Genomic DNA, 21,963 nt, shown 5'->3' on the forward strand with positions numbered 1-21,963 from the left:
CCATCTTTTTCTGAGTCTACATTAGGGTGCCCAGAATATGGGACTTTTTCTCAAAACTTCGCTCCACAAGCTGAATATTGTTCCTTGAGCTACTTTAGGACTCTGGGCCAAATATGAGCAAAATCGGTCAACATTTACCCATTGATACTCGGAGGTGAAGTTTGTATGGGAAAAATCGAAAAAATGTATGAAAACCCCTACTTCTTTACCGTTTGGTCTACACGGAGCGCTTCTTTCATCCAAATATTCCCAAAAGTGAGATTCTTATTGAAAATTTAATGCTCTACAACTTTGTAGAACATACCAAAGCTATAAAACTCGATCCTGAAAAGTTATTAGCGATTTAAAAATGTCATTATTGTATGAAAAACATTTTTTTCACCAGCTCAAAATTTGCACAGATGCTTGAAATAACCCAAAACCCCGTTTTCGGCTTGTGGAGCAGGGGGTCATTTTTTCTGGGCACCCTAGTCTACATAGTTTGGCCGAGTTTTGTAGTTTGGCTGAGTCTACGTAGTTTGGCCGAGCTTTTATGCGACATCAAATTTTGTTGATTATTTTAAAATTTGCTTTGGTCTACTAAACTTATCATTCTGAATCGTAGTGAAGCAAGTGATGTCGTATGAATTATATCTAAGATATTTGACCAAAGTGAAGGGCCTTATCATAGTTTATCAACTTTCAATCAAAACACAAATTCAGTCCAGACTCGATCCACCTGGAAAAAAAATATTTCGAGTTTTTTAATTTTTCTTATTTTTAAAATAAAATTTTAGTTCAGCCACTCCATTTTAGTCAAATTTGAGTAGTTGATTGCAAAATGTATTTTTCAATATTTCATCCCTGCCATTTTGGTCACCATCTTGGATTTATGATTTCTGTATCGCTTTAGCGTAGTTTAGGGATAGACAATCAAAAAAGACAGCGAAAAAAAAGTGATTCGATTAACCGAAGATTCGATAATCCGAAGTGAATAGAAATTGAGTAAATAAAAAGTTTTAATTCTGATAAAAAAAATTATCAATAAATGATTTTTTCATGAAAATATTATTCTAATTGCATGAAGCAGACTTTTTCCACATTCAATTTGAAATTTGTTCTACTTTTTAAAAAAACATAAACTTTTAAAAATATTTGCATCGGCCTTTAAACTATTCGTGTTTATTTTAATTAACCCTCTACTGCCCAATTTTTTTTTTCGAAATTTTTTATTTTTCCCGTGTTCAGGAGGTCATTTTGAGCAACTTTTGTTCTACGAAAAACTTTACTTCTCTTGTTTTATGTTTTTCTTGTATTATTTTTAGTATTTTAATTTGCATTTATCTTGTTTAGTTTATGTTTGTTTTTGGTAGTATTTGGCCTACTCTACCACCTCCTATCATTACATTTTGCCTATCTAATTTTTTCATGTTTTTACAGTAACTTTTTCAATTTTTTGCATGTTTTTCACATTTTCTGCTATAAAATGGAACCATTATCATTTAAATTGTAAATAAATGCGTAGAGGCATAGTCTGGGGCACTAGAAAAATTACTGTATACTTCTTTTTACTTAAAATATAGGAAATGTTAGTAAAAAATACAGCCAAAGTTGACCCCTAAAAAAAATTACATTTTTAAAAACATTGGCAAAGTCACATAAAATAAGTCAAACTTCCAACCCTAAAATTTTCCAAAATTTTAAAAGTTCTTTTTTCCAATGCTTTTTGAAGATCAAAAATTGGTTGAAAAATGGATTTTTGGCGATTTTCTAAATCGAAGCCCGTCTAGAGGCGGGGTTGTGTTGTAGAGGGTTAACCTGTGATGATGGGAAAATTATTGTAGAGATCATACGAAAAATTGGAAATTGGAATTTTAGGATGCTTCCAAAACTTGGATTTTTGGAAGCAGTAAAAAAAATACCACCTTTTGTCTGGGAATTAGATAAGCTGTTTAACTCTGATCCAAATTATACATTCTCATAATTTCGTAGCCGGCCTACGGATAATGGATTGGAAACACACAGAAATTAGGAAATTATCGAGTGTGAGCCATCATCTGACCACAAGTGTGAGCTTTGGGTTTAACAGTAGCCATTTTGCTTTTGTAAGAAGAGTTGTCCAGTTTTCCTTCAACTTGAAAAAATGATTAAAAGCCTAAAAAGTGTGTTTGTGTTATGGAATAAGTGCAATTTTCCATGAACCAATTAATAATTTTGTCTTTATTGCCTATCACAAACATTCTTCTACCTTCGAGTCATACGACGCTCCAGACATAGCATAAAGTAACCAAATAAATAATAATTTTATATGCCCTCATCCACCTTTCCCACAAAACAGTCCACTTACATCCCAGCGGCACCAGAAATTACGATTTCCGGTCCGATCAACTTTTCAACCGCTCTCCAACCAAGTCGCTTCAGATTTGCCATCGCACCGCAACAACTGTTCCTCTCGCCCCAGAACCATAACTCATTTAACGACTTTGATTTTCTCAATTTATATTCGCTCGCGACTCCCACTCTGAACTACTACCGTGTGTTTACCTGGAAAGGCCGGTCCGTGAAAGTGTCCACTGTCCGTTTTGCGGGAACGCGATCGCGTGTGGGTGGTTGAAAATTTCCTTTTATTGCCTTCGTCTCCATTCGGTCGGCGAGTGGGTGGTTGACCGACCAAGTCTAGTTTTGCGCTTAAGAGCGAGTTTTTCACCAATGTGTAACAGGTCGTATCGAGGTGCTCCGACTTCCCTTTGTCGTAGAGGGCTCATATTTGGCATGAGTTCATCTCAAGTATAGACAAACAAACGCTGAAAGTTTCATCCAAATCGGAGCATCTCGATACGACCTCTAGAACAAACCGAGCAATATTTACAAATACTGCCTCTTAAATTAACTCGTAAATCTCATCTCCCTTGCGCGGACTTTAACTAATTTGAACTCTCTGTTTTTTTAATCGTTACAGCCAACTGAAGATGCTGCCGCAGCTGCTGCGGCCGCCACGACGAGCGCCGCCGAGCCCAAGACGACCACCGAAGCCGAAGTGACCCCGGTGAAGGCCGAGGAAGTCGCCGCTGCCACCACGGAAGTCGCCGCCGTCGCCTCGCCCGCCCAAGAGACAGCCCCTGCCACCGCGGAAGTGTCCCCGGTGACCGAAACTCCCGCCCCGGTCGCCCCGGTTGCCGTGGCCGAAGTCGTCGAGAAGGTCGAGGAGAAGGTCCCGGAGCCCGTGAAGGAGGAAGTGGTTGCGGCCGCCGCCCCCGTTGAGGAGGAGAAGAAAGAGGAGGTCGTCGCCCCGGTCGCCGTAGTTGAGGTAAACAAACCAGTCGAAGAACCTGCGGTCGCGGCGCAGGTTGTGCCGGAAGTGGCCGCGGAGTCCAAATCCGATACCATTACTAGTACTACTGACACTACTGTTAGCGATGAGCAAGTGAAACCGGTAACCGTAGTAGAACAGCCGCCACAGCAACAGGGTGGCAACAGTGACGTGCCGACGCCAGCCGTGGAGGAGAAGGAGGTCGCTGCGACCGCCGCCGCTCCTCCCGCTGAACCGTCGGTCGTCGTCGTTGATAATGGTGATAGCACGCCTCCCCCTCCCCTGCCCTCCATTCCTCCTCCCTCCCAGGTGATGGTATTCGCAGAAGCTTCCATGTCCCAGGCCAGTACCGAACCCGAGCCCGACTCGCTCAACTCGATCCCGGAGCCGGTTTCGCTGCCGGAAGAAGAGCCCAAGCAGACGGAACAGGTTGTTGTGGTAGAAGAACAAAAGACACAGGAGCCAGCGCCAGTCGTGGAGGAACCGATCGTCGAGAAGGTGGAGGAAAAGCCGGTTGAAGCCGTCCCAGCGCCGGTCGTCGAGGAGGTCAAGCCAGTGGAAGCGGTCGTCGAGAAGGTCGAGGAGGTCAAGCCAGTTGAGGCCGTTCCAGCGCCAGTTGTGGAGGAGGTCAAGCCGGTCGTTGAAGAACCAGTCGTCGAGAAGGTTGAGGAGAAGCCAGTTGAGGCCGTCCCAGCGCCAGTTGTAGAGGAGGTCGTCCAGAAGGTGGAAGAGCCGGTCGTCGAGAAGGTTGAGGAGAAGCCCGTTGAAGCTCCAGCGGTCGTCGAGAAGGTTGAGGAGAAACCCGTTGAAGTCGTTCCAGCGCCGGTGGTCGAGGAAGTAAAGCCGGAAGAGGTCGTCGAGAAGGTGGAGGAGAAGCCCGTTGAGGCTGTCGCGCCTCCAGCGCCGGTTGTCGAGGAGGTCAAGCCGGTCGTTGAAGAACCGGTCGTCGAGAAGGTCGAGGAGAAACCAGTTGAGGCCGTCCCAGCGCCAGTCGTTGAAGAGGTCAAGGAAGTTGCGGCCGCTGTTGAGCCGGTGGTTCAGGAGGAAAAGATTGAACCCCAGGCCAGCGAGCCCGTGCAGGCCGTCCCGTGCACACCGGAGCTGAAGGAAACCGTCACCGAGGTGGTGGACCAGATCCTGGACAAGGCCGTCGACAAGGTCGAGGAGGTGGCCCAGGTTGAGGCCGTTCCGCTGGCTCCGGTTGCGGAAGAGCCCGCCCCGCTTCCCGCACCAACCGTTGAAGAAGCCAAGCCCGAACCGATCCCCGAGCCCGTGTCCGCGTCCAGCGAAATCAGCACCACAATCGACGACCTTCCGCCGCCGCCGGCCGTTGACGAGCAGAACCTCTCCGTCGACATTTCCTCTCCACTTCCACAGAACTCGCTCGAATCGCTCCCATCACCGCCCACTCTGTCCCAGAGCGACGCCATGAGCTTACCTCCCCCGCCCGAGTCCCCCACGGCGACCACCACCGCCGATCTTCCCGTCACTTCCGAACCTAGCGCGCTTCCCACGCCACCGACGACCCCGGTTGAGACGACGACCCAAGACGACGCACCCACGGTGACCGAAGTGATTGTCCCGGAACAACAACCCGCCCAAGAGACGACACCAGCAACGACGACGACGACGACCCCGGCGGCAGAGGCGACGGCGGAGGTCGAATCGAGCGAGAAGGAACAACAGGCCGTAGAACAGAAAGAGCAGGAAGAGGCGCCGGCGCCACCGCCAGCGCCGGTCCCCGCGGCCGCCGCCGACATTGTCGTCAAAAAGGTGAATAACATTTCTTAGCCAAAAAAACACACACCACCTTTAGAGTCTTCAAAATTCAGTATGCCAAAATAGAGTCAAGATTGCTGTTTGCTCGTGTCTCTATTACTCTACCATTACACACGCATCTTACCGTTTTTTTGGAGTTGTGATCTTCCTTCATCACTTATCAAAATAGTTGCTCTCCCCTTTTTCCTAGTTTTTTTTTTGTTTCTCGTTTTAACAACCATTTACAAATAGTTCCATTTGTTTCTCGTTTTGTACACATTTTTTCCCAAAAAAAAAAACGCGAATCTTGCAGGCTCAGAAACACATCGTTCTGATATTTGTTTCCTTTCATTTATTTTGTTTCGTTTCCTACCTCTGGTTGTACATTACATTCAACGGGTTCTGAAAATCTGGATTGTTTTTTTTTGCGGTGTTTTCATTTTTTACTTTAACTTAATTCAAAAAAAAAAAGCAAGCAAAGCTAGAAACTGGAAGCCAAAGTCGAAATACTACGGCCGCCGCCGCTGCCGCGGTCCGTGCGTTGAGCGCGCTGTTAATGCTGAACGGCGGCGGCGGCGTTGGCATTGGCGGGCTGCAAGCGTTTGCCGGTGCAGGCGTACTTTCGTTTTCCCTCGTGTTTTGGTTCTCATCCGCACTAAAGTATGGAAACTTTAAGCAGTAGGAGGAGGAAGAGGAAGCGTTTTTTTTTGCGAAGGACAAATCGATTTATTTTAGCAGAAGTCATTTCAATCAAATTTCAGACTAATTTGTAAAAATTTGTCAAATGACATATTTTTAACTTATTCATAATATCAATTAAAATATACAGAATCTACAGAGAGAAATTTGTCTCTCCAACAGAATCGCATTTTTGCATATTTTTTCTGTTGCACGCAGGGTTGCCAGATAAATCTGGGAATGCCAGATTTTTCAAGTGTCAACTAGATTAAAGATTAATCATTTTCTGTGCCAGATTTTGACAGAATTTTCCAGATTTTTCATTTTCTGCCAATTTTGAACAACTTTTTGATAAAAATGAACGTTTTTAATCAAAAATCGCAAAAAATTCTAAATGTTTCTTTTATTGAAAATTAAAATTTAAACCTTTTAGGACAAAAAACCAATTAAAACATCTGTATTCTATCAAATTTTGAACTAAATTATACCCTTCCTATCATTCCCTATTCATAATTGTAAGATTTTCGTGTGCCAGATTTTTTCAGATTTTTTTCGGTACTTGACCAGTTTTTTTTCAATTTTGACCTGGAAACCCTGGTTGCACGCTTGCTCTCTTCCGTTCGTATCTCTCTTCAATTTTTTTTTTTTTGCTGCAACGGTCCAAGAGAATGATCTATATTGTGAGAAAAGTGAGAAAAGAGTACGTAATCTAAAGTACATGGCAAGAGAGATAGAGAGAATTAAAGTGAGAGAACGATAGTACAGCGAATGGAACCAAATCATTGAAAAACATGAATTTTATGAAATATCTAATTATTTCAAGTGTTTTTTTTAAAAGAATTATTGAATTCATTTTGGAAAAAAACATGAAACTGCAACAAAAAATCACTTTGCATTTCCTAAAGAATTTTTTGATAAGAAATTTAAAATAAGTGTACAATCCCAAAAACTATTTCATTTTTATTCACTCGAATTTGGCTTGCACTGAACTTATTCGAGAATAAATTTTGTAGTTTTTTGTACACTTTTTTTTTGAACTTTTTATTGCTATTGTTTTACTAAATTTCATTTAAAAGTTACCTAAAATTGGTGAAGCTGAAATTTTCAAAACTGATTCCAAGTTCGGTCTGAACTCAATCTGAGATGAAAAGTGGGTAGGAAAAATATATGTTTGAGGTTTTTAAACAATTTGTGGTTTAAATTTCTTTTCACAAATAAAAAATATCAAACAGAAATGTTTCTCTTAAATAAATTTCTTTGCTTTTTCAATCAAAAGTTATAAAAATTCTTACAATTTTGAAGATTGAAGATTTTAACCGAAAGTTGAATTTGGGAGATGAGCTGAGATTGGTCTTGTTTAAATGTAAGAATTATTTTAAGTTGCATTTTTTCCATAAATTGTATAGAGGTTTTAGCAGAGTTTTTTTAGCATGAATATTTTTGAAGGGTGGTGAATAAACTAACCTTGAATGTTTTTAAAATTAATTCGCAAGTCTGTTCAGAAATGTGTTGAAAAAAAAAAAAGTAATCATTTTCCAGTCACTTTCAATTTTCTCAAACTGTTTTTCAAGGCAGACTTTAACATTCCAAGATGAAATAAATTAAATTCCTGATAGTAAAAGAACGCTGAAATGTGTTTTTGACAGGTGTGAATAAATTTGAAAAAAATGTTTAAAAATTTAAGATAAGTTTTCAGACAAAAAAACTTTCCACAATTTACAGATTCCACACAGAATCACAGAATACACAGAATACAGAACAGTCCAAATATTTATTTTTTGTGATAATCCGAGTTCGGCAAAATTAACTGCTGAACTGGTCGGTAAATTGTAAGTTACAGTATTCGGTATTTTACCAGTTTTCGGTAAAATTTGTTCACTTTGACAGATAATTTCCCGTTTGTAATTTAACCATTTTTTCAACTGCCGAATTTAATAACAAACTATTAGTTATAAATTAAATTTTATGAACAAATTAAACAAAATTTAATTACTAATTCTGATTTTTGATTCTTTACACGCCTAGACTTTTTTCACCGAATTCAGATTGAAAAATCACATGAAGAAAAACAGATCGGTGAACAAAATGTCACTTAGGTTTTTTTAACCGAATTTTTAAATCGGTTAACCATCTGTCCAAAAGCAACAAAATATCATCAGATATCGGTTGTACGATGAATAATAATAAGCTTCATTATCGAATTTCGGTTAGTTTTTACCGATTTCGGTAATTTTCAGTTTACCGAACTGTTTTATTTGAAAATTCGGTAAACTTAACCGACTTCGGTAAATTAAATTAAATTAAATTAAATTGATGATCAAAAACGAACTTTTAAATGAATTTTAGTTTCATTTTACTGAAATCTATATTTTGCAGTTTACTGTCCGGCAGTTGACATTTTTATTGTTTTGAGCTCTAAATTGTGATGTTTTGTTCTGTAACAAATGCATATTTTTAAATAAATCGATTTGTCCTTCAACAACGCTGCAAACAAATGATATAAATTCCGAAGTTGATCTTTTACGATACAGTTTATTTGACCATGTTTAAATAAAATTTGTGTGAAGGTGACGAAACTCGTTAGGTTAAGTTTTGATATTTTAGTGCCCCTTTTGTAATATACTTTTTTAAGCGTGTGCGTGTGATCTTTCAATTCTTTCTCCGTCGACGGTTAGGTTAGATACTTCTTATTTATTCTAGGGTTACAAAACGGAACAAATGGTTTCAGTCATCCTGCATTTTTCTTGCGAATGTACTTTTTTTGTTGTTTGTTATGTAGTGTAATAATTTTATTCATTAGTCCCATTAAGTTAAGATTTTCATTTGGAAAACAAAATGCACTCCATCAAAGCTCAGCAACTAGAAAAAATCTACAAAGTGGCGCTAGATTTAGAGCAAACCCTTGTAATTGCGTGTGTGCTGCGTGCGTGTCTTGTAGTGGAGTTCCGCCTAATCTGTTTGATCTTCCCCGCCGGAGACCAAGATACGCAATACCAGATAAAAAAAACATTCCGGAAGTGTATCCCTCTCTCGATGTGTGCTCCTCGACTAACCACATGCAAGCAGGCAAAACAAAAACAGAAAACGAGTTGAATGCAGTTCCGGCCTGATCGTGCTGATCCTTGCTGTCGTGTATGATACCCAAATTTCCCTTTGATCCTATCCCGCCGCACAATGTTCCCCGCGAATAATCCCGCCCTCCCAAACCAGCTTGTTAGTGTTGGTGAGAACTAACAGCGAAGTAACCACTAAACAATGTAACGGAAACTTTTCAAAAGAGCGCAATTTTCTCAGTAAATGAGCAGTTCATATAAACAATCCGACAGACAAATTTAACATATTTAAAAATTTAGTTTTTGATAATTAAAAATCAGATTCAGCATTAATTTTTCTTTTCGCAAAAAAAAATGTTGGACCCAAAATTTTACTAAAGAAAATACTCAAACATGAGCAAAACGATGCGGAAAATTCTTTCCTTAAAGTTTGACAATTTGACATTTAACGATCCAGCTCAAGGAGGTATTACACTTCTTCATATTTTGTGTCACAACAAAAACATTTTATGATTGGCAGTTTGTCTTGTTGGAGCGTTACCAATCACTTATTTGACAGGCTGACAAATTTTCAAACACAAAAATATATTTGTTTTTGAAGCTTGATGTAGTGTAATACCTCCTTCAATATCTCAAGAACATTTGAAGCAAATCGGAGTGGATTTGAATTCAGCTAAAGCTGTTCGAAAAAATGTATGTCTGTGAAACAAAATCTAGTTGGAATGTGTCAATGTTGAGCTGTTTGTTAACTGAGCAAGTTGAGTCCTTTTGAAAAGTTAGCTTAAAACTGACAGCGTAAAGTTAAGCGAACTAAGCTCCGACAAGAATCCCAACTAAAAAACGAAGCTTTGTGATCAAACTCAACAGGGTAAATGTTGTAACCCATGTACTGACGACTCCCCCTCCTCCCTCCCCCAAAACCAATGCAAAGTTACTAAAACCCCCTAAATTCCAGTGCTTAGCTAGTAAGTTGTGGTTACGGTTGTGTTTGTTACTTGAAACTAATCAACGCTCATTCTAATACCGGTTGCTGTGTAGTGTGGCTCATTGCTCTATCCCCATAATAGAATCCATCCTCAAAAGTATTTCACTCACGTTTGTTCTGGTTTTTATTACTGTGTTATCAACTAGATAATCATCATTATAAATATATATATTATACAAAGTGTGTGAAATGGGGCCCGTTGGCCCCCCTCTCTCCCCTATCAAATAATAGTGTGTACATACGGTTTGCACCGGCACCTGACCACTGGTATTTTTGTTCTTTTTCTCTATTTCTCTTCCTACTCTCCCTTCTCACACTATCCCCTGAAATTTATCAAAACAAAAAATGAACAAAAAAAAATCATCAATCGATTAAAAACAAAACAAATCGAAACGATACGATGCTCGTGTTGCCTCCTCTTCCCACCCCCAAACCACCCCCACGCCGCACACCCGTCTATATCGAACCAAACAAAAACAAACCTAGCAGCTGAACGGAACGGCCCACGAGAACGGAACCGCCACCGCCACCCCGGCTGAGAACGGCAACGGCGTCGCCCACGAGAACGGAAACGGAATCGCCCACGACGAGGAGGAAGCCGCCGTTGTCGTCGAGAATGGCCAGAAGAACGGAGTGCACGAGGACAAGATTGAGGCCGCCGCCGAGAGCCAGAACGGAGATGCCGAGCACAAAAAAGAGGTGAGTTCGATAAAATTGAGTTTGAACACGCCGTGATCGTACTCAACCCATATTCGACGAATCATCTTTGCAGTGAAATTTACGCAGTAGGCCTAGCCGTTTTAATGTTTGTGAATTTTTGGTGCATTGCAACCGAACCGAACCGAAACCGAACCTACTAAATTTACTTATCATTGCATTCTAACTTAAAATTCACTCAATCGGTTCGGTTTTGGCGAAAACTGAATAATGTTGTACCTTTCTAACATAGTTTCCATGAAGTTAGACAACTTTAATAAAAAAAGTCACCTAAAAAAAACATTTTTGAAAATAGTTTTAATATGTTGAAATAAGTCACTATTTTTACAAATAAGCATCAAAACAACTAAAAAATCAACTAATGTTGCATTAAACGTTATTTGTGAACCTACCAGGAGTGAAATAATCCATTTAATCCAAATTTCATAACTTTTGATTGTTTTTGTAAGGCAGGATAAGGGTGGTCCATTCTGCCCCCAAGTGGATTTTAAATTAACACTTACACCACCAAGCCTCTAAATGATTTTAAGGTTCCGTTGTTGATTGTATACCTTGGTAGTAACATCTAGTATCGTTATAAGCATTGAGCAAACTTTTTCAAACAATCCAACTTTTTAGAAAGCTTATTTAAAAACCTCGAAATAAACAACATTTGCGTGGTTTTTCTAATAAATTTACATGTTTGCTCATAATTCGAAAAATACAATGAATTCAAACGTCGTTTTCGGTATGGTGAAGTTATTTGACGTCCTTTATAAGACCCTTGCCTTACAATTGGTCTAAATCCATTCTAAAGCCCAAAACCAAGGGTGGCCCATTCTGCCCCCCTGGTCCATTCTGCCCCCCCTGCCCCTAAGCGATATGGAGCCATCCGTGGATAGGACATTCGCAAATGATAATGCTAAATTTTGAGTTTCCTTTTTTTTATTTATATTTCCAGATTAATTTTGGAGATTTTTTTATTTGTTTTTTTACGCTGCCGTTCTACGCATAATTGTCCCATGTCAGTTTTGGACGATTCTGACTTTTTATCATTTTGAAGCTTAATTTTACGTAAATTTTCAGAAAAACACATAAAATCTTTGTAAAATCTAGTACTTTGTTCAGAAAATAATTGAAAACAACACCAAGTCTGTTTGTCCCATCGTTGAACTTCTACGCATAATTGTCCCACCAAGTATTTTCTATCACAAAATCATGAGTTTTAAGAAGCATTTCATCTTGTTTACCTGTTTAGCTTAAGAGGATTACAAATAAGGGTGATAAAATGTTAACCGGGGTGATTAGGGACATATAGGGCGAATAGGAAACCCACGGGACAATTATGCGTAGAAACACAGAAATCGATCGAAAAATTTCAATCGCGTTTTTCTCAGTTGCCTTTTTTTGTACATGGGACAATTATGCGTAGAACGGCAGTACGGCAAACTAAAATTAAATTTCAAGCCATAATTTCAACATTTGGATGAAAAAAGGGTTTTTAAAATGCATTTACACTAGTTCAGTTGTCTTGCAATTTTTTTTTTTTATTTTTATTTCCTTTGTTTGTTATTTTAGAATATTAATATTTTCAGGGTTGTTACGGACGGCGCGGATCGCGCGGATGGCGCGTTTCGCGCGGATAGCGCGGATTTGGCGCGGATTTGCTGACTAATTTTGCTCAGGCGCGGATTTCGCACGGATAGCAATTTTGATAAATAAATATATAAATATATAGAATAACTTTCAAGTTATTAAGAAAAATATTATCAAGAATTACGAGAATTTGTTTTTGACAAAGGACTTTGTCTTAAAGCTCTATCTGCGGTGTCAATGCAAAATTTTTCGAAAATGTAGCGTTACCATCGCATGCCCTCGGCGTGACATTTTGTTTCTGTTGCGTGGATGCCGTGCCAACTATTTAAGCTAAAAGTTAGCCTCTGGAGGATTTAGTGTCCATCAGACTTTCATGAAAGACGGACCTTACGTTGGGAATTTTATTGCTCACACACACACGCACACGTTGAAAGAAACAGGTGGTGCACGAACTTGAGAGGAGGTCCAAGAAGTTATTGACGGTTGCCAGAACGGTCACCGTAATACCGAAGTGGGAACAATTTGGTAGGATATCGGCCACACCCGGAGTGGCCAGTGCCCTGAGGGAAGGTTCTACCGGGGACATTTATCGAACCATACGACTTGGGGCATCAAAATTGGGTATCAAAATTCATGGTTTTTGATACTGGTGATGAAAATTGCCATTTTGGTAGGACTGGCCACACCCGGAGTGGCCATTGCCCTGCGGAAGGTTCTTCCGGGAGGACATTTACGGAACCATACAAATTTGGGCAATATGGGTATCAAAATTCATGGTTTTTGATACTGGTAATGAAAATGGCCATTTTGGCAGGATTGGCCACACCCGGAGTGGCCATTGCCCTGAGGGAAGGTTCTACCGGGGACATTTATCGAACCATACGACTTGAGGCAATATGGGTATCAAAATTCATTTTCCGAACAATACTTGTTTTGGAAATATTTTCGTTTTTTGGCAACTTATTTCCACATAGGTGCCAATGATTGAAAACATTAAATTGGAATTATTTATTAATGATTAAATAAATTGGCAAAGAATTAAAAAAATACAAATAAAAATAGATAATTTTTAGAGTTTTGTACAAAGTTCTTTGTCATATTGGTCATGTAGAACATAACCACCTGCACCTTTTTTTTCATTGAGTGCAATTTCAATTTCTTATCAATAGATTTTTTTCTGAAAATGTTTGTTTGTATTTTCTTAATACGAACCGTCGACAAATTAAGATGAAGATTTTGTAGAGATTATTTTTTAAATGTTTGGTTGAGAATTTCTTAAATAAAATTATTACTACACTTAACTCATTTCTCAATACCGGCTCTGAATATGTAATTTCTTTTGAGTTTTGAGTAATGTTTTTTTAACCTCATTTATTTTTAATTCTATTGTGGATATTAGCCTGTCCCATTTTGAGGTCATGTCGAGGAATTTCAGGTGCTCACTTCTTAAATGATAGATTATGATGTTAGGAACAATGTTTTCTTAGACAAGAAAAAATAATAAAATACTTTCTCGCACCCCCTAGTCGATTTACTGAAAAAAGTCACTTTTTTGAACAAATTTTCTAAAATCGCTTGGAATCAATACAAAAACTGATTCGATCAGGTGTGTATTATCTTTAAACGATAGGTTTTTGTCCATAGCTTAAGATGCACTATCAATATTGGACCAAAATTTAAGTTTTTGGACTCTCCCAGGCGGATTTGTGTCGAAAAAATCGCATTTTTTCGAAACTTTTTTCAGAAATGTTCATTTAATTTAGGGTAGCCTATTTTTCCCAGTGAAACCAATACATGCAGCTTATAGGAAATTTCATGGCGAACATTTTTCCCTCAGAGAAAATCCAATTTCGACACTCCAGAGCCGAGATATTTGAGTTTTAGTGAGGAAAAAAGTGCCAATTTTCAAAATTTCTCAGAATTCAGAAGCAAGGCCTACTAATTACACGATGTAGCAAGCATATGTCTCAAAGGTCAGGGTATGCTTTTTTATAGTAATTTTGGCCGCTGAATCCGAATCTGAAATCAAATTTAGTTTAAACAGTGATGTTTTGGAGCTACACCCTTTTGGAATGTTATTTGCGTATTTAAGAGGCAGTTTTTGTAAATATTGCTCGGTTTGTTCTAGAGGTCGTATCGAGGTGCTCCGATTTGGATGAAACTTTCAGCGTTTGTTTGTCTATACATGAAATGAACTCATGCCAAATATGAGCCCTCTACGACAAAGGGAAGTGGGGTAAAACGGGCATTGAAGTTTGAATTTTCCGAGGATTTCGAATATGACAAAAGTGAGACTAAAAAGTGCCGCTATGGATGCCTACAGGACAATAACTAACGTTGTAAAATGTTTGTTATAGAAAAATCGAAAAACTATGAGAAAAACTGCGATTGGCCAAAAAGTTATTACCGTAGGCTTATAGTCAATGAAATTCCCTAACTTTTGAACTAAAAGAGTATGGGTGTTGCTGACTGTTGCAAAAAGATATTGAGGCTTAAAAAAATCCATTTTTAACAGTAATTTGCAAAAGCTATGAGAAAATGTTAAACCAATCCTGGATGTCTATGGCTCATTTTGAAGTGCTTCAAAAGACCTTTCGAATGCATCTAAGAGAGTTGGAATTGATAAAGTTTTACTAAAATGCGAGCAATTTTAAGATTTTTTATGTTTTTTGGACCTCAAACTTCAATGCCCGTTTTACCCCACTTCCCTTTGTCGTAGAGGGCTCATATTTGGCATGAGTTCATCTCATGTATAGACAAACAAACGCTGAAAGTTCATCCAAATCGGAGCACCTCGATACGACCTCTAGAACAAACCGAGCAATATTTACAAAAACTGCCTCTTAAATACGCAAATAACATTCCAAAAGGGTGTAGCTCCAAAACATCACTGTTTAAACTAAATTTGATTTCAGATTCGGATTCAGCGGCCAAAATTACTATAAAAAAGCATACCCTGACCTTTGAGACATATGCTTGCTACATCGTGTAATTAGTAGGCCTTGCTTCTGAATTCTGAGAAATTTTGAAAATTGGCACTTTTTTCCTCACTAAAACTCAAATATCTCGGCTCTGGAGTGTCGAAATTGGATTTTCTCTGAGGGAAAAATGTTCGCCATGAAATTTCCTATAAGCTGCATGTATTGGTTTCACTGGGAAAAATAGGCTACCCTAAATTAAATGAACATTTCTGAAAAAAGTTTCGAAAAAATGCGATTTTTTCGACACAAATCCGCCTGGGAGAGTCCAAAAACTTAAATTTTGGTCCAATATTGATAGTGCATCTTAAGCTATGGACAAAAACCTATCGTTTAAAGATAATACACACCTGATCGAATCAGTTTTTGTATTGATTCCAAGCGATTTTAGAAAATTTGTTCAAAAAAGTGACTTTTTTCAGTAAATCGACTAGGGGGTGCGAGAAAGTATTTTATTATTTTTTCTTGTCTAAGAAAACATTGTTCCTAACATCATAATCTATCATTTAAGAAGTGAGCACCTGAAATTCCTCGACATGACCTCAAAATGGGACAGGCTAGTGGATATATTCAATTTGCCTTTGAATTTAAGATGGGATTTACCCGTAGAAATATTTTTCTTAATTTAAACACTCTTGGCGAAAAATAAAAAGATTAGAAAATTCAAAAATTAATGCTCCATCATTGAAAAATTCAAATCTCAAAAATTCGAAACTTTTTTTTATATTTTAATAGTTTTTTTTAATCAAAATTTTTAAAATTCAGATTAATTTTTTTTCGAATTTCTAAAATCGTAATTTAAAAATTCTGAAATTTCTTAATTCAGAATTTTAAAAATCTGAAATTCAAAACTCCAAAAAACTAATAAATAAAAAATTTAAAATTAAAAAAAAAATCCAAATTAAAAAAAATCCAAATAAAAAAAACCAATTATGAAAATTAAAAAATATTAAATTAAATTCTTAAATTCTTAAATTCTTAAATTCTTAAATTCTTACATTCTTACAATCTTACATTCTTACATTCTTAAATTTTTAGAAGAAAATGTTTCAAATATTGGAAAAGCAAATTGTTTCAGAAAGAAATTTTAGTGAGGAATTTGGAATACAATCTGTATTAAAATTCATAGATTTTGATTTTTTAGAATTTCGAAATCTAAATTTTAATCATACTAAAATTTTTGATTTTGGTTTTTTTGAGCTTATATTTTTAAAGTTAAATTTCATTTATTAGATTTTTAAATTTTGTTTATATTGGTTTATAATTTTCTATTTTGTTTATATTGGTCAAAATTATTGTAGTGTGCCTCTGATTTGCAAAAAGATTTTTTTTTTGGTGATACTTTTCTTGACGTCTCTTGAGGTATTTTTAAAAGGATTTTTGCTTTCATTCCTTCAAACGTAAAACGAGTTTCATTTTTTTTTTTATCAAATACTTTCTGTATTAGTTTTTTTCTTTGGAAATAACATTTCTTGAATGTTGGTCGCGATTTTTTTTTATATGGCGCGGATTTCGCGCGGATTGAGGTTTCGGTCGGCGCGGATTTGGCGCGGATTTTTTGTCGACTTTCCCGTAACAACCCTGTAATTTTAAAACTTTGTGATTTTTTTAAATTTATTTACGAATTTATAAAAAAAATAATCTTTTTGTCTATGATCCAAAAATTTAAAATTTGTAGAAAGATTTAAAAGTATTTATTTAGTTAAAAATACATAAATGGTACAATTTTTTTAAAGTTTTGGTCTTTTCAAGGGGCAAAAAAATATTTTTTCAAAAAAATTCGAAAATTTTAATCAGCTGAAACCAATTTAAAATTCATTTCTTCCCTGCGTTTAGGCGTCATCCATAAAGTATGTCACGCTCTAGGGGGGGAGGGGGGGGGGTCTGAGCAAGTGTGACATTACGTGTTATAAGTATAGGAAAAGCGTGACAAAGAGGGGGAGGGGGGGGACAATTTTGGCTGATTTTAGCGTGACGTACTTTATGGATGAAGCCTTAGAATCATTTTTAGCATGTTTGGCTTAATTTAAAAATCTTTTGAATTTTTGAAAATTTTTGATGTTTTAGTTTTTTTTTCGTTAAAATTTTTGTTTTCGTCAAATCTTTCATTTTTTGAAAATCAATGATTGCAAAACAACTGAACTAGTGTAAGATGCATTTTAAAACACTTTTTCCATGCAAATGCTGAAACTATGGCTTGTTATTTCAATATTTATATTTTATTTATTTTTCTGCATTTCGATTTTTTGAACATTTGAATTTTAGTTTTTTTTGTTTCTTTTGTTTCAGTGTTTAAATTTCTATATTTTCAATTTTTGATTTTTTATTCTTGAATTTTTGAATTTTAGAGTTTGAAAATTAAGGAATTTAACATTTAGCAATTTTCTAATTTAGTTTTCTTCAATTTAAACATTTTAAATTTAAATATTATTATTCGAGTTTTCGTTTGTCTTCAACTTTGAATTAAAAAAAAACTAATTTTTTTGATTTTTCGAAATTTTTAATTCCTAATTCTGTTTTCTTCAATTTTCAAGTTTTAGAAATTTTTGAACGTCAGATTTTTTTTTAATTTTCTTGTTTTATTTTTTTAATTGGCTATCTTTAAACCACGTAGACACTTAAAGAGGGGGATTTGAAAATAAAAAATATTTGTTTTAATTTGTCATGTTTTCTTTTTTTAGTTTTCGTATTTTCTAATTTTTTCATTTTTATTTTTTTGTCAGTTTTCTTATTTCTTGCTGACTTTTTCAAAAAGTCCTATGTACAAAGGAAACCCATGGTGCATTGGTTGTTTTGAAAAAGTAATCTAGATTTTCTAATTTGATTTTTTTTTCTTTTTCCAATTCCTGAATGTTGTTATTTTCTAATACTCATATTTTTTTTTTGTTTAATTTGAAAATACAATTTATTTATTTTTTATTACCTAAACTGCCGTTCTACGCATAATTGTCCCATGTTCAAAAAAGTGCAACTGAGAAAAACGCGATTGAAATTTTTCGACCGATTTCTGTGTTTCTACGCATAATTGTCCCGTGGGTTCCTATTCGCCCTATGTGTCCCTAAGCGCCCCAGTTAGCAGTTTATAACCCTTATTTGTGATTCTCTTGCTATACAACAGGTAAACAAGAAATAACGTTTAGTAAAACCAATGATTCTGTGTAAGATAATACTTGGTGGGACAATTATGCGTAGAAGTTTAACGATGGGACAAACAGACTTGGTGTTGTTTTTAATGAGTTTCCGAACAAAGTACCAGATTTTATGTGTTTTTCTTAAAGTACACACCAAACTAAACTCATAAATGTCATAAAGTCAAAATCGTCCAAAACTGACATGGGACAATTATGCGTAGAACGGCAGTAAAACTACATAAATTCAAACAACAAAATTAAATAGGTTTTAAATTTTATCACTCTTATGTTTTCAATAAAAAAAATATTAAAACTTCGAAACCAACAAAATGGAAAAGTGTAAACATTTGATTTTTTTTATTGCATCATAGTTATATTGTTTTTATTTAAAACCTAAGAGTGTTATAATTTTGAACTTATTGAGTTTTGTTATTTAATTTTTTGTGGTTTTAAATTTAAAAATTTTGGAATGTTAAAATTTTCTTATTTTTAAGTTTTTATTCTTATTTTTTTATTTGCCTCATATTCTTATTTCTTAAATTCCTAATTTGCCAATTTTACATTTTTTTTAATTTCCATTTTTTTTCTGATTTTCAAATGATAAAGTTTTTTTTTTTAATTTTGGAAATTTTGAAGTCTAGATCTTGTTTTAATTTCCTGAATTTTTTTTTTTTTAATTGGACATCTGCCCTCAAAATCAAACCATCCACATTAACGACCCCCGGGTCTTTTGTGGGCTCTATTGCAAGTTTCTGCTCGAACCTAGGAGTCCGAAGGCTTGAATGGGGAGAGCACCCAAACCTCTTTCTACTCCAAGGAACCTTCCACCCCAGTGTTTGAACTGACGACCTTATGCAGTTTTTTCTTGAACTATCTTGGCTGCAGCTATGAGAGCAGACCGTCCTCTATTTTTTTCTGCTTGTTGCAAAGAAATTCTTTTCTTTGGATCTGAGATAGCTTTAGAAAACGAGAGTTTAAAACCCATTTAACAATAAATGAATTTTTTTTTTATAACCAATTTTAAACATTCTTCCTTTTATCTGCTTTTCTTTCCAGGAGAAAATTCCAGAGAAGGCAGCCCAGCTTCAGCAACCTCCGCCAGCAGCAGAAGTAACAGCTGAATAAATCTATTGATTATTATTATTATTAATTATTAATTAATTAATTATAATCGTAACACTAAACAACACACGCGCGAGGGAGAAAGCGAAAAACAAACAACAACAGGAAGAATCTAGAATCACAAGCAAGCAAGCAGAGGAAAAAAAACCTACTACAAGAAAGAGGAAGAAGATTTGAAAACGCATTGTTGTGATCGAATTTAATAAAAAGAAGCAAAAACTAACCAGCGCAGAACTTGAACGAAAACGGAAAGGAGCATTTACCGCAACAGCAAAAGCAACAACAACATCAACCCCCTTTCGAATCCGCGAGCTCACGCTGCATTTCCCTTTTAGAAAAAGAAGGGGTAAAAAGCAGTGCGTGGGTTCGCGGAAGAGACACAGAGAGAGGGGGGAAAACTTTTTTACATATTTTTAAAAACCTTCAAAGTTATATTATAATTAATTTTATAAAAATATTTAAAGAAAAAACTTCACACCAACAACACACAAATACACACACTTTCAAAGTAGAAGAAGTAGCGAGTTAGAGCAGGAGAAGGAAGCATGTAAAAGGACGAAGATTGCTTGAGAGTTGAAACTTTACTTTTCTTTCGTTTTTTGGTAAGTTGTAAGGCAGAGGCACCACATGTTTGTTTTAAGTTTAGCGAAAAAAAAGAAGAGGAAGAAGGAGGAGGAAGTTAAAATGGAGAGTAAATCTTGCTGCAAGTTTATTGATAATTATTACTGAATGTCCATAATTGCATTGTCCATTTTTACAAAATAAAAGCAAAACGAGAGCAAATAAAAGATATGATTGCAGAAAAGTGGGAGCGAGAAAATTTCTTTTTCCACTAGGGAGATTGACACGAATCTTGGGATATTATTACTGAAAGCGTAGCGGCATAGAAGCAAATAATTTTGAGGGTGGGAAGCATGGGAAAAGCTAGACGATGATCTCTCTCTATCTCGTTCGCTGAAAGAAAGAAAGAAGGAAGGAAAGAAAAAACACAGTTTGAAGCAAACTTGTTCCGTCTTCTAGCTGTTCCCAGTCTTCGCTTTTTAGTAGGGCGCAACCTTATAAATGTAAAAGGATCACTATTTATAGTTTAATTGATAATTGATAAATTATCCTATAAAGCTAAACTTTTTTCGAAGAAAAAAAATGTAAACATAAGTGTAAGTTCTTTTCTTTTATCTTTGTTGTAAATTCTATTTCAAAGAAAGGAAAATTGATGAATAAAGGTGGAAACACATTTTTTTGCTGGTAGTGAAAGAACGTTTCATAATTCTAGCCGTATCGAAACTGCAACTCCATATTTAATCCAAATTTTTCATAGGTACATGTCACGACAAACTAACTGTAGTTTTTAAAACAAATTTCACCCATACTAGCAAAAAAAAAACTAACAATAAAAAAACAAAACACAAACCGAAACGACAGCGCATCCCGACGCGGAGCGAATCATCCAATCATACCGTTTTTAAAAGAGCCATTTTTAACCGACCGACATTTTCACACACGCGATTTACACAACGTCGTCCCACCCATGCTTTTGAGCGCAGGTGGAAAAACGGACGCCCTTTTTCGAGCATGAGAAAGCCATTTTTTCTAGGAAGCATATTTAACTCGCGCGATTGTGCGCAGCGAGCAGAATCTAATCCCAGCGAACGAGCGATATTCGCCACGCAAAAAAGACTGCCATCACACACCGAAGGTCTAATCGAGTTATATACAAAAAAGAGAAAGAAATTTATCGTAAATTTTTACCTCCGTTTCGGGATCAATGAGCGCGCAAGACAAAAATACACACACAAAATTAACACAAAGACAGATAACAAACAGCCACAAATCTTGAAAAGACAACGCCGTCGTAATGGGAATTGTATAATGTCGATATGTCAATTTTTAAATAAATATGGAAATTACACAAAAAGTATATAATTAACTGATCAAAGAAAAAAAAACGAAACGAAATCACAAAAGTAAAAAAAAACACGGTTGTATAGAAATGAGAGCAAGAGTAAGGAGTGAAGAACGCATCTTTTAAAAAAAGTGGAAGCAGAAGCAGCAGCACTTGCAAGCAAGTAAGAAGGGTAAGCGCAAATCCAGGCTACTACTAACACAAGCACACCTACAACCAACAACACTAACTTACTAACAACAACACGCAGAACAAAAGAGCGCAAAACAGCAGGAAAATTACCGGTTAAAATCACATCCAAACCACATGTACTCATGTCGGGGAGGGAAAAAAGACAACAACCAATTTCAGCAACCAACAACACAAGAATCAAAATAAACGAAATAAAGTGGAAAACATTAGAAAAATAGTCGGGTTTTCGTGTTTTTATTATTCGAGAAAAAAAATGTCATTGACTCGTTTGCTGTTTCAAAATTATAATTTTTTATGTTACGTTATTTGAATAAGAACGCATTTCCGGGCAAAAATATCACTAAAAGTAAAAGTGTCTATTTTATGTGTTAAACTGCTGTACCCAAAGCGTTATCAGTCTCAGATGTCCCCTATAAGCTGTAGGTCGAATCGAGTTGATATCTGGATGGAACACCTTTTGATTTGAGTTTGAAAATTGTGCAATTTTTCACTAAAATGCCAATAACTCACTTTAGATTTAATCAATTTGGATGCTTCACCCCACAATTTGATGGATTTTTAAGCCTTTTTAGATACATTTTG

At 36.4% G+C, this 21,963-nt stretch overlaps 2 protein-coding genes across 22 annotated transcripts in view; one reads left to right on the plus strand and one right to left on the minus strand.

Annotated features, from left to right (window-relative positions):
- LOC120427877 (A-kinase anchor protein 200) overlaps positions 1–20,520 on the plus strand; it is a 146,323-nt gene extending 125,803 nt beyond the window's left edge. For 18 of the 21 annotated variants that reach the window (XM_039592839.2, XM_039592858.2, XM_052707777.1 and 15 more), the window contains 3 exons: positions 2,939–5,062; positions 10,250–10,462; positions 19,221–20,520. In XM_039592839.2, coding sequence (XP_039448773.1) covers positions 2,939–5,062; positions 10,250–10,462; positions 19,221–19,289 — 2,406 coding nt within the window. In that variant the 3' untranslated portion in view covers positions 19,290–20,520. The remainder of the gene's footprint in view (positions 1–2,938; positions 5,063–10,249; positions 10,463–19,220) is intronic. The other 3 variants (XM_052707775.1, XM_039592822.2, XM_039592819.2) reach the window with 3 other exon arrangements.
- Positions 1–21,963, minus strand: part of LOC120428101 (uncharacterized) — a 581,627-nt gene that overhangs the window by 518,939 nt on the left and 40,725 nt on the right. The gene's annotated exons all lie outside the window — the stretch shown is intronic.

This window comes from Culex pipiens, chromosome 2, assembly GCF_016801865.2.
Source record: "Culex pipiens pallens isolate TS chromosome 2, TS_CPP_V2, whole genome shotgun sequence".
In the NCBI taxonomy this organism is placed as follows: Eukaryota; Metazoa; Arthropoda; class Insecta; order Diptera; family Culicidae; genus Culex; species Culex pipiens.